Source organism: Grammomys surdaster, unplaced genomic scaffold (assembly GCF_004785775.1).
Source record: "Grammomys surdaster isolate TR1022 unplaced genomic scaffold, NIH_TR_1.0 126313, whole genome shotgun sequence".
Taxonomy (NCBI): domain Eukaryota; kingdom Metazoa; phylum Chordata; class Mammalia; order Rodentia; family Muridae; genus Grammomys; species Grammomys surdaster.
This window is the reverse complement of record NW_021621113.1, coordinates 10694463-10715729: the sequence shown is the minus strand read 5'-3', so window position 1 is coordinate 10715729 and position 21267 is coordinate 10694463. Positions and strand designations below refer to the sequence as shown.

At 52.0% G+C, this 21267-nt stretch overlaps 1 protein-coding gene across 1 annotated transcript in view; it reads right to left on the bottom strand.

Moving 5' to 3' along the window:
* Positions 1–19796, bottom strand: part of Ece1 (endothelin converting enzyme 1) — a 103277-nt gene extending 83481 nt beyond the window's left edge. The window contains exon 1 of the mRNA XM_028759969.1: positions 19690–19796. Within this exon, the coding sequence (XP_028615802.1) occupies positions 19690–19692 (3 nt within the window). The 5' untranslated portion in view covers positions 19693–19796. The remainder of the gene's footprint in view (positions 1–19689) is intronic.
* Between the last annotated feature and the right edge of the window lie 1471 nt (positions 19797–21267).

The window sequence follows — 21267 nt, the reverse complement described above, 5'->3', positions numbered from 1 at the left end:
TACACGTACGTACCACATAACATATGTGTCTGGTGTCCACAAAGGCCAGAAGAGGGCATTGGATGCCCTGGAACTGGAGTTACAGATGGTTGTGAGCCACCATGAAGGTGCTAGGAATCGAACCCAGGTCCTCTGCAAGAACAACCAGTGCTCTGAACCACTGAGGCATGTCTCCAAGCCCCTAAAGATCGCCTTTTCTTTTTATTTACACAGATGTGTATGGGGTTGCCCTCAGAGACGAGAGGGCATCAGATCCCCCGGAATGGCGTCTCAGGCGGTTGTGAGCTACCGAGTGAGTTCTGGGAACTGAACTCCAGTTTCCTGCGAGAGTAAAGAGTGTTCCCAGGTGCTTCTCCAGCCCTCCCCCCAGTCACACACCCCATCCCAGTACATTTATTTACTCATCCTGTCTCCGTATGCATGCACCATGGTGTGTATACAGAGGCTGAAGGACAGCTAGCGCCAGACACTTCTGTCTTTCACAGCAGGTCCCAGGGATAAAACTCAGGTTGTGAAGCTTGTTGACATGTGCCTTTGCCTGCTGAACCATCTTGCTGGTCCCCTGGTTATTGATTTTGAAGATACCTACATGTCTACTATGTGCCGGCACTGTTCTGAGTGGGCTTCTCGGGGAACAAAGCAGATACAGCATGGAAACTCCATGCTGGGAGGAGGTGGTATACTAAACAGGGGAGGGCACCAGACAGGAGCCCAGTGGCACAGCCTCTAATCTCAGTGCCCCAGAGGTGGAGACGGGCATGGCAGTGTGAGGTCTGCTTGAACTAGAATGAGTTCCAGGCTAGCCCAGGCAACTTAGTGAGACCCTGGCTCATAACACCAAGTAAGAGGCCTGGGGTCAGAGCTCAGTGGTAGAGTGCTTACACAGAACGCAGGAGGGCCTGAGCTCAGCTCTTGCTCTCTCTCTCACACACACATACATACAAACACACTTATATACACATATACACAAATACACTCACTCAAACACAAACATACACACACATAAACACAAACACATAAACACACTCTCACATAAACACACACACTCACACATACACATACCCACACATACATACAAACACATACATGTACACAAACATGCAAACACATACACATACTCACATAAACACATGCAAACACACATATACACACTCTCACAAACATACACACACTCACACATACACACACACAAACACACATATACTCATGCAAACACTCGCACAAACACATACACACATACTTACATACACAAACACACTCACGTACACGGAAGCACACAGATTCAAACACAAAGAAACACACACAAACACACACATACAAACACACACACACAAACAGGCAAACACACATTCACACACTCACATAAACACACAGAAACACAAACACACTTACATATATACACACTCTCACAAACACATACATACACACACATACATGCAAGCACACACACTCAAAGAAACACACACGTACACATCCATATACACACACACACAAACATACACACCCACATACATGCAAACACACACATGCACACTCACACAAACACAGCACAAAGGGGACAGAAACTGGGTGGTGAGGGCCAAGTTTTAACGCATGCCCAGAGAAAGCCTCTTTGAGGTAACCTCTGAGTGCAGACTCAGAGGAAATAGCTGCTGTGCAGATGTTCCCACAGCTGTAACTGGCGCTCAGCTCTCCTGCCTTCCAGACGGGAAAAGCGGTTCTGGAATAAAACGGCTTGTTTCAAGTTACCTCAGAAATGCCTGGGACAGTGGACAGGCACTGGACTGTACCCAGGCCTGGAGTCTGTCACTAGGGACGCTGACACGACCATCCTTGACTGCCTGACATCCACCTTGCTTTTCTCCCCCACTAAAGCCAGATTTCTAAAGCCCCATAATATTCATGGGTACGGGGGCAGCATGGAAGGACCAAAAGCTCATTTAGACTCACTCAATGATTCTACATGCCCTCATCCTAAGGACGATAGGTGATCAGAGGAAGGGGGAAGGATCTATGCCCATCAGCAAGTCCACAAGACAGACACCATTCATGAGGGACAGAGGAACTCTCTATCTACTTGGCCTTACCCAGTCCTATAGAGGCTACTGGGTGCCCTCAGAGCTGGCAGCCACTGGCGCTATCACTTCTGGCAATAGTGGCCCTAGTGTCCTTCCGTGAGTGGCTGAAGTGTTCTTCAGAACTGAGAATTAAGTTTGAAGGGGACCAAAGGGGACTGTCCCTACCCTACCCTTTGCCTTCCCTCTTCCCACACAAAGTGAAACAGCTCCTCGTTAGAAAAATGACTCATTTTCCTCAGAGAGCTGAGGCAGAGCAAGCCAGGCTGGGGAACCTCAGGTCACTATCCATCATCAGCTCACCTCAAGCTGAGATGGCTATGGGCCCTGGGAAGACAGAAAGGAAGGTACCAACACACAGAGAGAGAGGGTGCCGCCTCTCCTCGACTGTCCTCACCCAGCTTCACATGTGACATTGGGTGTTGCTCAGACTGCTCAGTTAGAACTGACTGAAGAAAAATTCCTCAGGACTTTCCTGAGTGAGTTCTGCGGCTGACTCACAGAGACAGGTAGAGACAGCTGGCATTCACAAAACACCACAGAGGGAAGAGCCTTCCTTCCATGGTTTATAAGCTCCTTGATGGAGGGCCCACGATCTCAGGAGAGAGGCGCAAGACATGGTGTTTGGGAATCTGCTTTCTAAAAACACACATTACAGGCAGCTAACGGCCTGGTAAAGGCGCTTGCTATGCAAGCCCGATGACCTGGGTTCAATTCCTGGAACCCACATGATGAGAGCAGAGAACTGACTCCATCTGCCTTTCTCTCACACAAACCACACATAATCTTTAAAGCCTTTTAAAAAGCAACAGACAGAGAGCTGGGGAATTGGCTCAGAGATAATATAAAATAAATGTATCTTTTAAGCTGGGTGGTAGTGGTGCATCTTTAGTCCCAGCACTCGGGAGACAGTCTCTTTGAGTTTGAGGCCAGCCTGGTCGTCAGAGTGAGTTCCAGGACAACCAGGGCTGCACAGTGAAACTCTGTCTTGAAAAAACAAATAAGTAAATAAATCTTAAGAAGAAAGAAAGAGAGAGAAAGAGAGAAAAAGAAAGAAAGGAAGGAAGAAAGAAAGAAAGAGAAGAAGAAAGAAAGAAAGAAAGAAAGAAAGAAAGAAAGAAAGAAAGAAAGAAAGACAGACAGACAACCAAGGGCATTTTGTAAGTTCATCCTATGTCATTAGCTAATACTGAACCCTTAGTGATATCTCTCTGGTGACCATGTGAATATGAGAAAGCCCCAGGTTTGTCCACTTGCATATGGCACAGTGCCCTCCCCTTCCCCTATGCAAGTATGGAGCCAGGACATAGGTGGTGTCCTCCGGGAAGTCCCTGTCCCTCCTGTCAGAGGAGAAAAGTAACAGTCACTGTGGAAGAACATGCATGCCCTAGGACAGAGCTGGACTACCTCCTCCCTCAGCTCTGACCGCGCCCACCCACCTGTACTCCTCCTCTACAGTACACCCCCAACCCTCCTTGCTACTCCCCCATCCTCCACTCCCCACCCCCATTGGCTCCCAGGCGGCCTTCTCCCCCCACTGTCCTCTCAGCTGTGGCTTCTCTGAGACCAAGCAAAACATTGAGGCCTCTGAGACAGATGCTCCCCAGAGTTGACAAAGCAGGGACTCATTGAGAATCCTGCCACCTCTTGGTTATGGGACTTTGGCCGGTTCCCTCACCTCCCCAGGCCTGGATTTCCTCGTGTAAGTATGAACACAAGCCAGGCCATCCTAGTTACTCAGGAGGCTGAGGCAGGATTGCTTGAGCCAGGAGTTCAGGACTAGGTCATACATTACAGCAAGAGCGTTTTGTTGGGAGGGGTACAGTGGGACCCACGTCTTTTGGGCTAACTCTATATGAAACAAACCAATGGATGTGCTACTCAGCTCGGGCTTGGCTCAGACTTACTGTCTAATAAACCATGGTTCCATTTCAGAAGTAGAACAAGACAGGGAGCTAATAAAGACAGGTGGCATTAAGGGTCCTGGCTCCTGTCCTCCTGGTGCCAGGTGACGTTCAAGGATACCTTGGCTTCTCCGTGGAGCCAACAGGGGTCTGTCACTGTCCACCCTCTTTGCACACTTGACATCCTTTGCCCAATGCAGTGATCCCCATAATGGAGCCTCACCTTGGCCCAGTTAAGCTTGCCCCCCCCCACACACAGGGTATAAGGACCTGAAGCTAGGGGACACCCAGCCTGTAGTCTTTGGTGTCCTTCCTGCTCCCCAGCCTCATGTTCTTCGTGAGTTGCCATGTACAGCTCACTGAGCAGAAATATTCAAGTGGGAGGGGCTAGGGAGTCTTGGGGGGTGGGAGTAAGGCAGAAGATGGGTTGGGGGTTATGTTTTCTGAGCATCTACTAAGCATCAGACAGATGTCAGAATACAGGACTCTCTGAGACTGAGGGTAGGGCCGCAAGGAAGCTGGTTCCCAGAGTGTGGGAGCTGTGTCCAGGGACTGGGACAATTCCAGTGGCTAAGAGACAGCAGCCTAGAGACCTGGTAAGTTAAAAAAAAGGGGGGGGATGGGTAACCCCAGAGAGAGCTGATGCAGGGGATTCCCAACTGTTTGGCTCCCAGGGAGGATGTAGAGGCAGAGTCCCAGGTGAACATCCTGGTAACTGAGCCCTAAGATAGCACTGGCCAAAGAGAGGCAACCAAGAAGAAAAAAAAAAAAAAAAAAACGAGAACACAAAAGTGGCTGCTGGAAGTTTCCAGCTTAGAATCCTCAGTTGGGGAACTGTCTCAGCTTCTGAGGAGACCCCATAAGTCAGGGGCCCAGACTTTAGCACTACAGCTCCTTTCTGTGGCAGAGACGTCCTTACCGACTCCTAGGACCTCTTCCCATCCCCCAGGGAAAGGCTTCTTGAGCACTGTGGATCTAGTAGCCACGCCCACTTCTTGTGGCCCTCCGGGGTCCCAAAGGCCTGGGTCTCTCCAGGGTCACAGAGGTCACAGGGAAAGAATTTGGAGGTCAGAGTGCTGCCCCTCCCCCACTGGATGCTTCAAAGACAGAACCTCCTCATCAAGGCATTCCCTGCCTTGAAGTCCCAGGCGCTGCGGGGATGCAGGGGGTGGGGGCTGGGAACAGCTGGCAGATGCCTGGAAGAGAACTCTAGAAAAGCAGCTGCCAGCAGTGAGCATCCCAGTCAGGGTTTGGTTGGAAGGCCTTGTGGAGGGAGGAGCTTCCACACAGCATCTGGGCTCTGCTGCTTCGGGCTGTGGCACCAGCTGCTCACACACAACCCTTCTAAGCTCTGTCACCCTTCTAAGTTCTGTCACCTGTCAAAGCAGTGGGCTGGATGTCACCCTGTCTCCATCAGTCACAAGGCCCTGACAACTCCATCCCTCCATATCTGCTGCCTCTCTCTCCTCTACCTTGCCAACCTGAAGCATGACCCTTCCCCAAACCCATCTCCACCCAAGGGCCAGAATGGGCCTGACAGAAGGCAAGAGAGATCGCCGCACTAATTCAAGGGAAACTCTGCCAGCTACCAGTTTTTGCCTTTCCCTTTCAGGGCTTCAGTACGACCTTTGGCATGAATGTACACACAGTCTCATGGCTCCACGTACACTGCTATGGAGGTATCAGGGTGAAAGCTCTCGCCCGGCTTGGAGGGCTTCGCAGGGCCATCTCCCGGTCCTCTCACCCTTACTGTTGATTCCACAGAACAATACTATGTAGGTCATCCACCTCAGAGCGTTTTCACACACATAAACTCACTTGGCCAAGGCTCCTCTGTGAGCCATCTCTTGTTAACTCTTACCTCACCCCACTAACTTCTCCAAGCAGACTTTTCCACTTGGGGAACAACTCTTCTGCCTGGGGACAGGATGGCTTCTCAGCCTTTACCTTCCAGCACACGCTTCTCTTAACCAGACGACCTCTGTGTAGCTCATACTGGGTACTCAATAAACAGTCGGCTTCGTCACTGTTGTGATTGATTGATGATTGATCTGTATGTGTTTGCATACCTGTGTAAAGGTCAGGACTCAGACCTCTCCTTACACTGTGTGTATCCTAGGCATTGAACTCACACTGTCGGGTGTGGTGACAAGTGTCTTTACCCACTGAGCAATCTTGCCAGCCCTTCACAGACACCATTAGTCTCCCTAAACTCTGCTCTGACCATGGTTGGCAGCTTGGAGCCTCTCTTCCAGAGCTTCTATGCAGGAGGCAATAGGATGCTGGAAGAACATACCCTCAGCTGCTCAGGGATGCAGGTTCTAATCTCAGCTCAGCCACTGTACTAGGTGCATTTCCTGATGTTGAGATCAACTGCTTGGAGGTCAGGGTGGGGAAGCAACATAAGGGAGGCTTACAGTTCAAGACAGGATATAGGGGCTCAGACGGCTCAGTGGTTAAGAGCAGGCACTACTCTTGCAAAGGACGCGAGTTCTGTTCCCGGCACCCATGTTAGGCAGCAGACAATCACCTGTAACTCTAGCTCCATGGTGAATCTACATCTCTGGCCTCTGTGGGTGCACACACACACAAGCACGCACGCACGCACACACACGGAAAGGCAGGCGTCAGGGGACAGTGGCAGCTAGTCACGCTGTATCCAGGGTCTGAATGACTAGCTCAGCTTTCTCTTTCTGGTTCAGCCTGGGACCTCCAGGCCTCAGAATGATGCTGTCATCCATGGTCAGGTCAGGTCTTTTCACCTCAGCTAACCCAATGCAGAAACTCTCTAATGGATGTGCCCAGAGGTTTGCCTGCTAGGTAATTCTACATCTTCTCAGCCACTTCAAGCTGGCTTTGGGCACAATGCCCAAACTCCCTGAGTCACTATTTCCTCCTTTGATTGAGGATTCCCAAGGTCATACTGACTGTTAGAAAGGGAATCTCAAGATTGCCCGACTGCTTTACAGTGATTTCCCCTGTTGAGTGATATTCTGATGGTGCAAACAACAGACTCGAATGCCGGGGGACAGTGCTGGGTCACCACAAACAGCTGTATTACAGCTGTATTAACAACTGGTTAGTTGGAATTTCCCAGATGAAATCTGCCACCCCCGCAAGATGAGACTCGGGGACTCAGCTGGAAATGCAGGTTTTTGAACCCCACTCAAAACCTAATGAGTCAGGATCTCTGGAAAGAAAGTAAAGATGCCCTGGGAGCTAGTGTTCCTCTTGGTGGCTGTCCCACACACCTGAGAAGCTGAAAAGCCATGCCGTACAGTCTGCTTCCATGGCCCTAAAATCTCAGGAGGGCCTAGTACATGCTGACAGCACCGTCACTAGAAAGGTGTCACATCCCTGGTTGTTCCTATGAGCTTAAAAAGCCTCAGAGTTGAACCTGTCCAGGTGCAGATTCCAGCCCTTGCACTAGTTTAGCCTGTGGCCTTGAGCACTGGGTACATCCGTTAAGAGCAACCTTCTCTGTGTCTAACAGCAGTTAATGGCCTCAGAGTAGATGCTATGAGCAGGGGAGGTGCTGAGTGTGGGGCAGAGCGTCGCCCCCCAAAGCAGAACAGGAAACGCATCCCTGTAGGCCTCTCTCTCTGTAGCAACAGTCACTCTAGGGATGGAGTCAGTGCATCCTGGAGATACCCTACGTCCTAGGCATCTCCAGAGGCAGAGACTCTCCCTGGTAGAGGACAGATGTTTACCAGGAACAGAGGCAGAAGGTTAAAGAGAAAGCAACTGCTGAATTGTCTAAGGCTCCGTGGAGCGAGCAGGACGTAAGTTACATCTCCCAGAGCAGATGTGCAGGGCAGCGGAGCTGACAAGCCATGCAGGTAAGAGCGCAGATTCCACAGCCAGGCTGTTCAGATTCACTTCCGGCTCCCACACTCCTGGCTCTGCCTGGCTGGTAAACTTCGGGAGTCAGTTCAAACAGCAAATCCCTGGGTCCAGTTAGTTGCCCTTCCTTCTGGTTCTTTAAAGGTTCCTGCCCACACTCCCACACAATACCATCCGACATCTTCCCTGCTGGCGCGGTGCCCTGCTCTCCAACAGGCCTCACTCATGCTTCCTGGAGAGCCCAGATACCCCATGCCTGGCACCAGATGTTAGTTCTGTTAGAATCCCACCATTGTCTGCCTTCCAAGTTGCCTTCCTCCCCCTCGCTCCCCCTCGCTCCCCCTTCCTCCTGCATCTGTCCTAATTCCCCTTCCTCCCTCTGATGCTGCCCCTGGATCTGCTAGGGTTTGAACTTTTGGATTTGTTTTCCTAAGGGTCTCAATCAGCTCATCCCAGAGTTGTGCTGAAGAAAGACTTCTGAAGACCTATTTTGAATTTCTTCCCATCGTAGATAAAGCACGGAGTCCACACAGCTGCCTCGGCAGAATGACTGTGGCGGGGAAGTAAACTGAAGGAGAGTCACGACCAACACACACTGTGCTTAGAACTTCCACTCAAGACCATGAGATGGCTCACAAAGCACTTAGACTCTGGAGTCAAAACATCCAAATTCGAATCCAGTATTCAGAACTAGAAAGACGGCTCAGTGGTAAAGAGCACTGGCTGCTTTTGCAGAGGACCCGGGTTCAGCTCCCAGCATCCACGTGGCAGCTCACAACTGTCTGTAACTCCAAGGCCAGGAGATCCAATGCTCTCTTCTGGCCAATTTGGACACTGCGCACATCTGGCACATGTACATACCTATACATACACACATATACATATTATGTACATACATACATGCAGGCTAAACACTCATATATATTAGATAAAATATTTTAAGTCCAGTTTGGCCATCTTCTGGCTATGAGAGACCAGTAGCCCTTTGTGCCTCAGCCTCCCCATATGCAAAACAGGAATGATGGTAAGTGCCTTCTAGTGGGAGCTGATGGTCGGAGCCAGGGATTTATACCATAGCACGCTCAGTCCTGTGCCTGGCACACTGCAACCCCTCAACAGAATCCATCATTATCAAAGACGGGCGACCCCCACAGAAAGAGGAGCAGCTCAGAAGCAGAGTCACTGGGCCACCACCAAGAGCCTCCAACTAAGCCCTGCGCCTTCTCTGGAGCAACTCAGACTGGCTGTCCTCCCATCATTTCTGTCGCCAGTAAAGCAATCTAGGGGAGAAGGGTTTGTTTTGGCTCAGAAGAGACTGAGGGAGAAGGAGAAAGGAGAGTAACGGAGGAGGGGCAGCCATGAGAGGAGATGGACCATGAGCTTGTGGCCAGGAGAAACAGCAAGGAACAAGGGACACACGGCTAAGACGTAAGTTAGAACAGCTCAAAACCTGCCCAATCCAGGCTCACAGCTTATAAATAAAATGCCAGGCTTCTGTGTCTCTTACAGCTGCTAGCTAGCATATAGTAATTTATGTTATATAAGATGGGCCAATAGCACGGGTCTCCTCACCACCCTTCTACCCGTACCCCTCAGGACTGGAGAACAACACGGGGACGACTGCAGCCCCTTCTGGCTCTTCAAAAGACTTAAGACAGGGCCTTGGGAATAGGGTTTGTCTTACGAGCAAGAAGATCTGTGTTCTACCTCAGAACCCACACAAGAAAGCCTGTGGGTGGAGCCACGCTAGAGCCACGGCTAATCACTCTTGCAGAGGACTGGGGTTTGGTTTCTGGTTTACAATCACTTGTAACTCCAGTTCCTCTTCTGGCTTCTGAGAACACCTACATGCACATAGTGTGCACACTCATGTAGGCACATACAAGATAGATAGATAGATAGATAGATAGATAGATACATACATACATACATACATACATACATACACAGATACATAGATACATAGATACATAGATAGAAAAATAGATAAGATAGATAGACAGACAGACAGACAGGTCTTTAATTAATCCCCAAATAAGGAAGGCAGAGACAGGTAGGTCCCCTTGAACTGAATAACCAGATGGCCTAGCTGACTTGGTAAATCAGTGACCATTTCTGTTTTGACAAACAAAAAAGCAGGGCAGGGTAGACAGTGAGTGCACGTGCACATGCATGCACACATGTACAATACTTAGGTCAGAACCATCACAGTAGCAATAGTCCCCATTACTAACTAAAGGCTTGCCCCATGCACCACCTCCAGGCCTCACAACTTGTCATCCGTCCTCAACCATGCCTCACAGTGGAAGGTGTTAGCACCTATCCTAGGTCAGAGAGGCCCATTCACCAAAGGACCCCGGCTGGGACTCCGGAACAGAGGTAAAAGCCTTGCCCGTTGGCCCCAGAAGCGACATTCTAAACAGAAAGAACACAGGAACAGGGAGCTGGATCCAGCTCTAAGTCACTGGACTGACTGAACTTGCTGGGTGGCTCGCAACTCGCTCTTCTCCTCTCTGAGACTTTGTGTGTGTGTGTTTAAAAGTCTGGAGAATAGGAGTGCGATATTGAGGGTGCACGTGTGTGGTGTGTGCATACATGCGTATGCAGGTACATGCTCCCATGTATGTGTGGAGATCAGAGGAGGACATCGGGTGTGCTACTCTATTTGGGCTCCAACTTTTTCCCTCAAGGTAGGATTTCTCACTGTACCTAAAGTGGGGCTGGTAGCCAGCAAGCCCCTGTGACCCTCTTATCTCTAAGCCTCACAGTTATGAGTGTGTGGCCACGCCCATCCTTTTACGCAGTGTTGAAGATCTGAAGTCAGGCCCTGATGCTTGAAGACCAAGCATCCTTATCTACTGAGTGATTTCCCCAGCTCTCCTCTCTGTTCTTTGTCTCCCCAAGAGGAAGTAAGTCTAGCAGACGCCTACATTCCATTCCCAGAGACTTCTGTTGAACTCTCTTGCCCTCTTACGTCTCCCCCACCCCGCCCACTGTTCCTGGAAGCACAGGAAGAAGTCCACTGACCACCTAGATAACTCGAGGAAGAAGGGCCATCAAGAAGGAACCACAAAGCCACAGAACTTCCTCCAGTAGGGCTGTAGTTGAGGGCACAGAGCTGGTGTCCCTTGTAACCGTGACCCCTGACCTCGTTTCTCAGTTGGCAGGGGAAGTAGGCTCAGGTCCTCTGGGTTCCAGGGAGCTGGATGGTGAGAACTGGGTCACCTTGAGGGAACAGCAAGGCTGAGCTCACGTGTGGGTTTGGGATGGGTCTGTCCAGCCAGTGATGACTCTGAGCCTCCCTACCAGGAATAGTGGTCTAGGAACATTTTTGGATGGCCATCCTCTACCCGGCTCCATCCCTACAGCAGCTGAAACCTAGCCTCTGGAGCTGCATAGGCACAGCCACATGCTTAGGTCAGGACATGTCTCTTATTGGACAGGGCTTCTCTGCCTCGCTCCTGCCCACTACAGTCTATCCACCACATAACAGCCAGAGCCTTTCTGAAACAAACCCAAAGGAGTCACTAAATACATAGAAGATCTCCAGGGACCTGACATCACAAATAGAATGAAATGCCAATTTTGCACTTACCCTCCTGATAAGGGCTCCCCCTGACTACCCCAGTTCCTGTCCACCTCTTCATATTCCTGCCCTCGATGCCGTCCCTCAGCCACGTCAGCCACCGTAACACACCAAGTCCTCTGGCTCCGTCAGACTCTAGAGCCTCCTGTTATTTCTGCCCCAAATTCCTCCTCCACGTGTTCACCCTGCTGATCCCATCCCAACCATCCTGCTCTGGCCACAGACTAGAGCCTCCACATCTCGGCCACTCTCCCATGTCTCCCATTTTGCTTCTTCCCTCTCTCTGAAATGATGTCTCTGGCGGGTGGCTTTGCACGTGGTGTCAGATTTTCCCCTCACTGGACCTGAGCTCCTTGCAGGCTGGGATTTGATGACCACAGAGCTCTTTGGATGAGCCCACCTTCTGTCCTAGGGCCTTCTGTTGAGGTTCAGGGCAGCTGAGGTTATCTTGGTCCAACCCTGGAGATAGGAAAGTCCTATTGATGGGAATAAGTAGACCCCGAATGAGGGTGCTCGCCAGAAGCCAATGATGGAGGCCTTCAGTGTGATGCTTGGCAGAGGGTGGATACTCAGGGTGGGGGAGGGGAAGGTATGAGCCTAAGCCATACAGCCAATCAGTGGTAGGACATGTCCAAGGGCAAGGGGTCCTCTCCAGGGCCAGGCCCCCTTCCCTAACCTGAGGAACACCAGGTACAGTGGAATCTAAACCTGGTAGAATTCAGCTCAGGATTTGCCAGGCCCCGAGGGCAGGGGTGGGGCTTATGAGGAGGAGTCAGAGGCTGAGACAAACAGGCCCTGGAAGCATGTTCCAGGGCGAGCACTGGGCTGGTGACAGGGAGGGGAATGGTATGCTCTGAAATGGAACACCCACGTCAGAGGACGGTGTGGCAGCTACATAAGTCAGACACGTATGGACACGATCAAGAATGTCACGTTGGCCCCAGATGGAGAGCAGTCCAAACATTAGTCACGGATATTCACAAGTTTATCTACCCAACAGGGCACAACTCAGTTTAACAAAGAGCAGATTCCGGAGCAGGCACCAGGAGAGGTCCCTCAGAGACGCTCGGCAGTGACTCTGAGCTGATAGAAGCCAGGCCCCAAGGAGCTCTCGTGTGTTAAAAGTTAACATTGTACAGACACCCACAACCAAACAGGGCATGGAGCTTGGGGATTCTTACGGAAGAATAGGAGGAAAGATTGTGTGTCCCCAGAGGGGATAGGAACTCCACAGTGAGACCAACAGAGTCAACTAACCTGGACCCTTGGGGCTCTCAGAGTCTGAACCACCAACCAAAGAACATACCCAGGCTGGACCTAGGCCTCCCCACACATATGTAGCAGAGGTGCAGCTTGGTCTTCATATGGGTCCTGAACAACCGGTGTGGGGATGTGGGGGGGGGACTGTCCTAAAAGCTGTTTGTCGCCTGTATGTGGGCTATGTTCTACTAGCTGGGCTGCCTTGTCTGGCCTCAGTGGGAGAGGATGCACCTAGCCTCACAGAGACTTGAAGCACCAAGGTGGGGAAGATACTCAGAGGAAAGGGGGAGGGGGAAGGACTGTGGGAGGGGTAACCAGGAGAGGAACAGTGATGGGGATGTAAAGTGAATAAGTAAAAAAAAATTAATTTAACTAAAAAAAAAAAGACTTGACATTGATAAAGTCCATACAAGGCAAAGATAGGGACAGCACTCAGGCCTGGGACAGCCTGTCTGTGGTGGGGGACTGATGGGCGGGGCTGTGGGAGCTGCGGAATCAGTGCCTATCTTGGTCCAGATGTTATACAGAGGAACACACTGTTGAAATCAGGCTGCATGTGCCCTGGGACCACTGCTTATATTTAAGATATCTCAAGATCTCTGTGCTAATGTTGCCTTATCACAGTTGGGCAGTGACAGTGGCTGGGATCTGGGGAGCTTCTGGACTCTCCAGCACTGAACTGGGCTCCTGAAACAGGATTTGTTCTAACTCTTGCAGCTATTGTCCAGAAAAAGTTCCAACAGTTCCACGTAAGAGAGGAAACCAAACTCAGAGAGAAGGCACAGAGCAAAACGTTGACATAAGGTTAGAGGCAGAGCTTAGTGGGTAGAGTGCTTGCCTGGCATGCATGAGGCCCTGGGTTCGATACCCATCGCTGCATAAACCTAGTATGATACCTGTGATCCCAGCACTCATGAGGTAAAAGCAGGAGACCTAGAGACTCAAGGCCCACTTCAGCTACATAGAGTGATCAGGCTACTTCAGAATGATCCAGGACAGCCTGGGCTACATGAGACCAAATCTCAACAGTTAACTAAGCAATTTTAAAAAGAAATAAAACCAGGCTGGGAGGTGGTGGCGCACACCTGTAGTCCTAGCGCTCGGGAGACACAGGCAGGCAGATCTCTGAGCTCAAGGCCAGCCTGGTCTACAGAGTAAGTTCCAGAAGAACAGCCAGGGCTAAACAGAGATACCCTGTCTCAGAGGCTGTTTGCCCTTAAGCCTGTCAGCGCCCCCTGCAGTCCCTTCTTCTCTGACCACTCGTGCTCAGTGGATTCCATTCTGCAAAATAATTGCTTAGGAAATGAATCCTTTCTCCCTTCTCATAAGATGCCCTGCACCACTCTCCCAACCACACATATCAATGATGTCACTTCAGTCCTGGACCTCAGCCCATTTGTCAGAAGCTCTAGCTTCTGACTGGGGTGGGGGTGGGGTGTCTTACTCAAACCCTGGCTTTCCAAGCCCAGCGCCTGGCCCCAGAGCACTGGGAGGCCTTGAGGTTAGAGTCCCCACCCTTGGCGCAAGCCAGCGTCTGGATTCAGAGAATCATAAAACATTTCTTTGGAATAACAAGGGCTGCCACAGCCGTTTCTCTGTCTTTTCCTGCGCCAGCTCTGCTGAGAATGCCCTCGCTGACCACTCAAAACAGGGAACTGTGCAGCCCCCTCCACAGGGCACAAGGCGAGAGCTCAAGGGTCATATGAAACATGCCCATCGCCTGACAGGCCCACACATGGTCAAGGCTGGGCTCAATATGCTGACTGTTCTACAGGAGGTGCCTGAAAACGGCTGTTGATAGTTCCAGCCACGTCATTTCATAAATGGGGAAACTGAGGCCTGGGAAGAGAGAGTATCTTAGTGGGGGTCTTTGCACTTGGCCTTGATTCGCCTCACCAGGCTTGTCTGGGGCACCTGCAGGGGCAGCAGGTGGGAGGGGAAGGCTCTGGCTCCAGGCAGAAGTAAATATTGACACGCTGTGTTTACACTGTAATCCGAGTCCTCCTGGCTGCCGCCCACACCCACACCCTCACAGCCTTGGCACCCCAGCCAAGAAGGCAAAGGAGCAGGCCAGGAGGTGGGCTCAGAGAAGCCTCTTCTGGGGGGGGGGGGGCTGTGCCGCCTACACACAGGAGGCATTTGGTCAGAAATCCAAGGGCACCTCTGGTCAGGGTCCTAGGCAGTGCCAGACTTGGAAGGATTGTCACTAGAGCCAGAGAGATGGGAGGTCGGATTGGGTGCCATTCTAGCTCAGTGCTCATCATCGGTAGAACCCAGACCCACGAATAGAGAGCAAAGGCGTTTCTGTCAACAAAACAAACAAACAAAAGACCAGACCTCCAGTCTTTCAGCCTGGCCAGCACCCTGTCCCAGGAGTCCCCAACTCGGCTGCTTGTTGCCCAATAGCACCGTCTTCATTTCCAGGGGCTTTCTCGGGAAGGCTAAACGGAGTGGCAGCTAGGGGCCAGAGCCGTGTGGTATCCAGTTCAACTCCTCAGCTCCCAGAGCAAACTGAGTATCTACTTTCACAACCCAGACCTAAGAAGCCTTTTCCCTGGGCTTGAAGAGAAGATGAAAGTGTGTAAGGGGAAGGGGGCAGAAGTCCTCACCCCAAGCTTCTGAGTGGCTCCCCACTGTCCTTTGAATAGAGACCCAAACCCCTCACGTGGTCCTCCCTGAGTTCGCCTGTTCTGGCCAGCTGCTGACACCAGCCTCGGCACCCTGCGTGAGGGAGAGAGCCTAGAGGCCAACCGCTTCATCTTGCCTGCACAGCATCTCCGCCTGAAGCCCCGCCCCGGTCCCACTCAACCTTCTGTGTCGGTGGGAGTTTTTAGTTTTCACCACATACTTCTGGCAATCCTCCTCTTCAAGGTGGGATTACAGGCTTGTATCAGGAAGCCCAGCTCCACTCATTCATTCCTTCGGCTGTAGCTTGAGGCTTGAAGAATGTCAGTTCTCACGGAGCCTCTAAGGATGCCCAGGCCAGGTTCCTCACCCCCACCCCCACCCCACCCCCCACATCTCCATAGCAACAGGAAATGCGCTTGTCATTTCCTGCCCATGGCTTGCCTATCAGACTGTGGCAGAGACCTGTCAATCTCAGCCACACTGACCACAGCCCAGAGCCTCACACTGCCCCAGACTGACTTGGTGGCTGCATGCACTGGTGATGTGATGGACAGCTAGAACCACACTGTCTCTGGAAGTGGACCCGACAGAGCAGACACGCAAGACACCATCTATTGGCTGATGGTTTCCTTCCTTTCCTCCTGCTCTCCAAGCTCTTCACTCCTGAAAGGGTGGAAGTCTCTATGGTTCCTAGAAACTGGGGTCATTCTTTCCCAGAAGGCTACGGGATCCTTCTTTGCTAAAAACTGGGGCAATGCAAGCAAACCGTTACTGCTTGGCTACTCAGCCGCAAACAAACGTAGAAAAATGAAAAATCCAGTGTAACCCGGTTTCCAGGACAGGCCTGCTGCCCAGGGCAAGGTAGTTGTCACCATACTCTCAGAATGCCTCCCCTCCTATCTTCAAATAATAACGCTGTCCTTGTATTTTTTAATGACATCCACATGTTCCTATTTCGGTACCTTCACGATAGCCTCCTCAAAGCCAGAAAACATCTGTCTGTCCACACCATAGGAAAGGAAGCACAGAGAGGGAGGATGCTTGACCTAAGGTCACACAGCAAAGTCACAGGATGCCAGGATTTAAATTTGAGTCCTGGATCTGGTCTTCAACCTCCATCCAGTGAAGAGATCCCTCCTTCAGCAGCCACCCTCCCCAGCGTGGAATGTGAAGGACTAGCTCCCGAAATACAGTAACCAGAACAGTGTGGGAGTCTGAGCTGTCTCTGTCTCAGTCCCTCTGCCTGGTTAGTCCTCCTCGCATCTGGCAGGTTCATGTCTTCTCCACACTGTAGCTCTGTGCCCCTGGACCACCTCCTTCCCATCTCTGTGCCTGCGGCTGGGTGGTTTGAGGACAGCTGGAGGTAGGAGATATAAAAAGCCTCTTGGGAGACTTCAATCTACAGCTTGCGCTGAGGGCGGACAGAGGGAGGAGTATGTGGGGGTGGGGGCTTCCGACAGGAGGCCATTAAGAATATTGCTGATTTTCTGCCAAGAGGTTAGGGACCTGGGTGGAGAGCTGGGATCCAGGGTAATCCAGTGCTAACAACAGGAAACAGCCTGGACAGGGCAAAGGAACCCCAATACGAACCTGGAGGACAGAGGAAAATGTGGGCTCTCGGCTGGTAGAGTGGGAAGCTGGATTTAAGATTCAGAGTGGAAGTAGCCCTGAATTCCAGCCCCTCTTGGGAACTGGCAAGAGAACCAGCGTTAGGGGAACCCAAGGAGGCCTGACGTCAGCGTTCACCTCACCCACTCACGGTGCATCAACACTGTGCGTCAGAAGACTACACTGGGCTCCCGCCTCCTTCCCTGGGCAGGGCAGTAAAGGTCTCTGCTCTAGATCCCCGCTGTTTCCCATGCCTGTCCTGTCCCCTCTTGCCTGGTTTACTTGTGGTAAACAAGCCCTATGCTGGTCCTGCACTGAATAGTCTGTGTCCTCACAGCTCTGGTCTGATATCACCCAGGTTCCCCCTAACTAGAACATGTCTTCTTCAGACTGCATTGGCTTAATGACTCTCTGACCTCTCTAGCTGAACACTTGCTGGGCATGACATAGCCACCTCCTTGAAGGACATGGCCTCTGGCCTGAGGACGTTTAGGGACAGGTAGAAGACCCACCCACACAGTTTGGGCCACTTCTTGCCTTTTCCAAGGTCTGGCACAGAACAGGCATCCTATAAGTCTACGTTAAATGAGAAATAAAACACTGTTTAAATCACTGTCCCCCGAACGTGAGAAATCTGAACGGTTCTTTTAGACCAGCAAATAGGTTAGATGGTTAGCAGAACTTGCCAAGGTTGTAAAAGAAAGTATACATGATTCGAGCCAAACACTCTCACTCGGATTTATCTGAACCTGATCCCCAGCAACATCCTGAGACATAGGAATCATTATTCATATCCTTTCTCTCTCTCTCTCTCTCTCTCTCTCTCTCTCTCTCTCTCTCTCTCTCTCTCGCTTTTCGAGACAGGGTTTCTCTGTGTAGCCGTGGCTGTCCTGGAACTCACTCTGTAGACCAGGCTGGCCTCGAACTCAGAAATCCGCCTGCCTCTGCCTCCCAAGTGCTGGGATTAAAGGCGTGCACCACCACTGCCAGGCTCCATTATCTTGACCAAAGTCAACCTGACCAAAGTCCCTGTGGGGAAGTGAAAGAGCTGGGATTAGAACCCAAATCTGTTTGGGGCCAAAGTCTACAGTGTTTCTGATGGGCTGGGAAGCTTTTCAGGTCAGAGGTGGCTCAGCCAGTTAAGAGCAGTTGTTGCTCTTACAGAGGAGCCCTGGAATCAGTCCCAAGCACCTACGCTACAGTTCATATCTATTGTTCCAGTCACAGGAGATCCAACACTCTCTTCTGCCCTCCACAGGTACCAGGCACACGTGCAAGCCAAACACTCATACAAATAGGGCAGGGTGGGTTGTTAATTAGTTGGTTTATTTGAGCTCAGGCTGCCCTTGAACCCAAGACCTCCCTGCCTCAGCCCCCTCCCCAAACACTGCAATCAGAGCATGTACGACCACACCAGACTTTCTGGTGCTCTGTAAGGAGGAAAACAGCCCTCTTTGTGAGCGCTCAGGCCAGAGTGGGTACCGAGAGAGGATGTATGACCTCAAAGTCTCTCCCTTTTTTATTGCTCTCTCACTTCCTCAAGCTTTAAAGCAAGAGCTGGTCCACAGGTGACGCACTCCCAGGCCATGAAACTACCCAAGCAACACATTCCTGGGAGATTCTGAATGGGGGAGGTAAGCTGGGTCCAAGATGATCTCTGGGCACCTTGTGGGGAAGAATTAAGTCATCAGTCTCTAGAGAGACAAATGATGTCTCACGGGAAAGATGCCAGTGGGTAAGAGAGAAAAGGGGTGCCTAAGGGGGACTTAATTTCTGATCAGACACTGGTTGGTCCTGGGGCTGTCGCTGAAGCACCTTCCCCTCTCTCCATGGTACCCCTCGATTCTTCAGTGAACCCCTCAGGCTTGGAAATGACACCACAGATGTAGGCAAGTCTCCAGTACCAAAAAGCAGAGAACCCGGGCAGATCTTCTCAGCCCACACAGGGTGTCCTGGATCCAGTGCACACGGCAAGAGCCCAGCTCTCGGAAATGCAATCAGAGGTCCCCAGGGAGAGAAGCAAGCGGCCCTGGGTGTGATGGAGAGGTAACCAGAGGCCTTGGCTCTGGCCAGAGTCAACTCACCACCCCGAAGCTCTGAAAAGCAGCCAGGTCTGGATTAGATGGATGTCAGGCTTGAGTCTTGAGCCCCCAAAGAAATCCTCTTCCTCGAGGACCCCTTTACCCTGGTGCTTTGCCCACAGGAGTCAGCACTTGGGCCCTCCTCTGAGGATTCATTACTGGGAGATGCTGGGAACACCAGATAACCCTCAGACTATCTCATCCTCTCTGAGCTATCCCTCCCCTTCCCATAAGCCAGGCAGCCACGGCAGGATCAGGAGAAAAGTGTCCTCATCTCCCACGATGTCTAGAGCGTTCTCGAATCCCAAACCCACTTGAAGTATGAGAGGTGCGAGCTCAAGTCCAGCTGAACCCTGACATCTCTGAATCGACCCGGCCTAGCTGTCCACGGTCTCCACGCCAAGTCAAGCCAAGCTCAGGGACTTGCACACCCCAAACCTATCTCACCAACTGTCCCCCGAAATCCAGCACGCGACCCCGAGTCTTCCACGCCATGAGCAGCCCAGCAGCCCAGAACCAAGGTCCTCACGGACCGGACCCCCCCCCCCAACTCCCGCCCGGGTCCAAGCCAGAGAACAGCGGGACGCGGGCCTCAGCTGCAGGGGACGCCCAGCTCGCCACCAACCAGCCAGGATGCCATCGCCGCGCCGCTGCCGGGACCGTCGGGGCTGCATGGAGCCGCAGCGGGCTGCGGGCGTACTCACCATCGCTCGCGGGCTCCGAACGGCCCGGCTTTGGATGCAGCTCCGGCTAAGGCTCCAGCTCCGGCTGCGCTGCGCCGTGCTCTAAGCTCGAACCTCACGGCTAGCTGCCCCGGCGGCGCGCGCGGCTGGGGCGCCCAGGCCAGAGGGCGGGGCCCGCCGCAAACCAATGCTGAAGCGCGGGGGCTGCGGGCCCCAAAGAAACAGCCAATCAGGCGCTTAGGTTGGACTCCCCCACCCCCGCGGACTCCTTAACCCTTGGCGTACTGGAGCGCTGGATAGTCTAGCTGCCCCGGATACCGGTGGGTCTAGGGGTGCGCGTCCGAACCTCCAGCTTGGTGTGCCTAATCTAGACCTCGCTGGGACCCGCTCTAGGGACAGATGGAGCCGGCGTCAGGCCCACCTGTGCCCAGATGGGGCTCTGGGAGTCTAGGCGACCTTTGTCTCCTGCCTGGCGCCTGCACTGTAGTATGACCCTGGGCACTGCAGCTGTGGGGTGTGTTTGTGTGCTAGAAGGAAGAAGGGCAGAGAGGAGGAGACAGAAAAGGGGGAAGGGATGGATTTCGCATGCCTGTGTGTTTATGTGGAAAGACAGAAGACTATATTTGGGGATTGTTAGTGTGTGTGTGTGTGTGTGTGTGTGTGTGTGTGTACACCCGCGCAGGCGCGCGATTCAGAGAGGGGCGAAGGAAAGAGAAGTGGAATGGAAGGAAGGCCAGTAGGCGTGGGCACTTATACCTCCAGTAGAGAAACTTTCTCCTTATGCCTGCTGCGCAGGTGCAGAAGAGGGAAGAACAGGAAACTGTGTACTGTGCATTTGTGACCTGTTGAGCACGCACGTGGGTGTGGTAGAGAGAGGTTTTGTGCCCCCGCCGTGAGAGAAGAATAGACGTTGAGTCCCGTTTGGTGTACACCTACGTACGTTGGAGCATGTAGTTGAAAGACACACGGCAGAGATTTACTACAACGTTGTAGATGGCTCAGTTTGTGAGACGGAGAGGTCAGTGTGGTAAATGTGTGTTTTGTTTGTGTGACTTTGCTGTGTGGCTGGTTTGCTTGTTTGTTTGTTTTAAAGACAGGTCTCGGGGCTGTCTCGGGGAGAGATGGTCAAATGGTTATTGCTTTCTGCATGGGTGGGGGGAGTGGAGGGGCCCAGCACCAGTATAGCTCACAACTGCCTGTCACTCCAGCTGCAAGGGATCCAATGCCGTACCCTGGCATCTGCAAGCACCTGCATTCACACGTGCATATACCCCACCCCAGACAGACACATACACATAATTCAAACAAACAAACTCCCAGACAGTGGTGGTGGCGGCGGTGGCACACACCTTTAATCCCATCACTCAGGAAGCAGAAGCAGGTGGATCAGCCTGGTCTACAGAGCAAGTTCTAGGACAGCCAGGGCTTCACAGAGAAACTCTGTCTCTAAAAAACAACCAGCCAACAAAACAGAGATGAGTCTCAGTAACCTGGTCCAGGCTAGCCCAATCCTGCCTTTGGAGTGCTCAAGGTTACAGGTGTGCCCACCATTCCCCACTTATTTGACTTTGGTCATTCCCTATATTTGTATGATGTCAA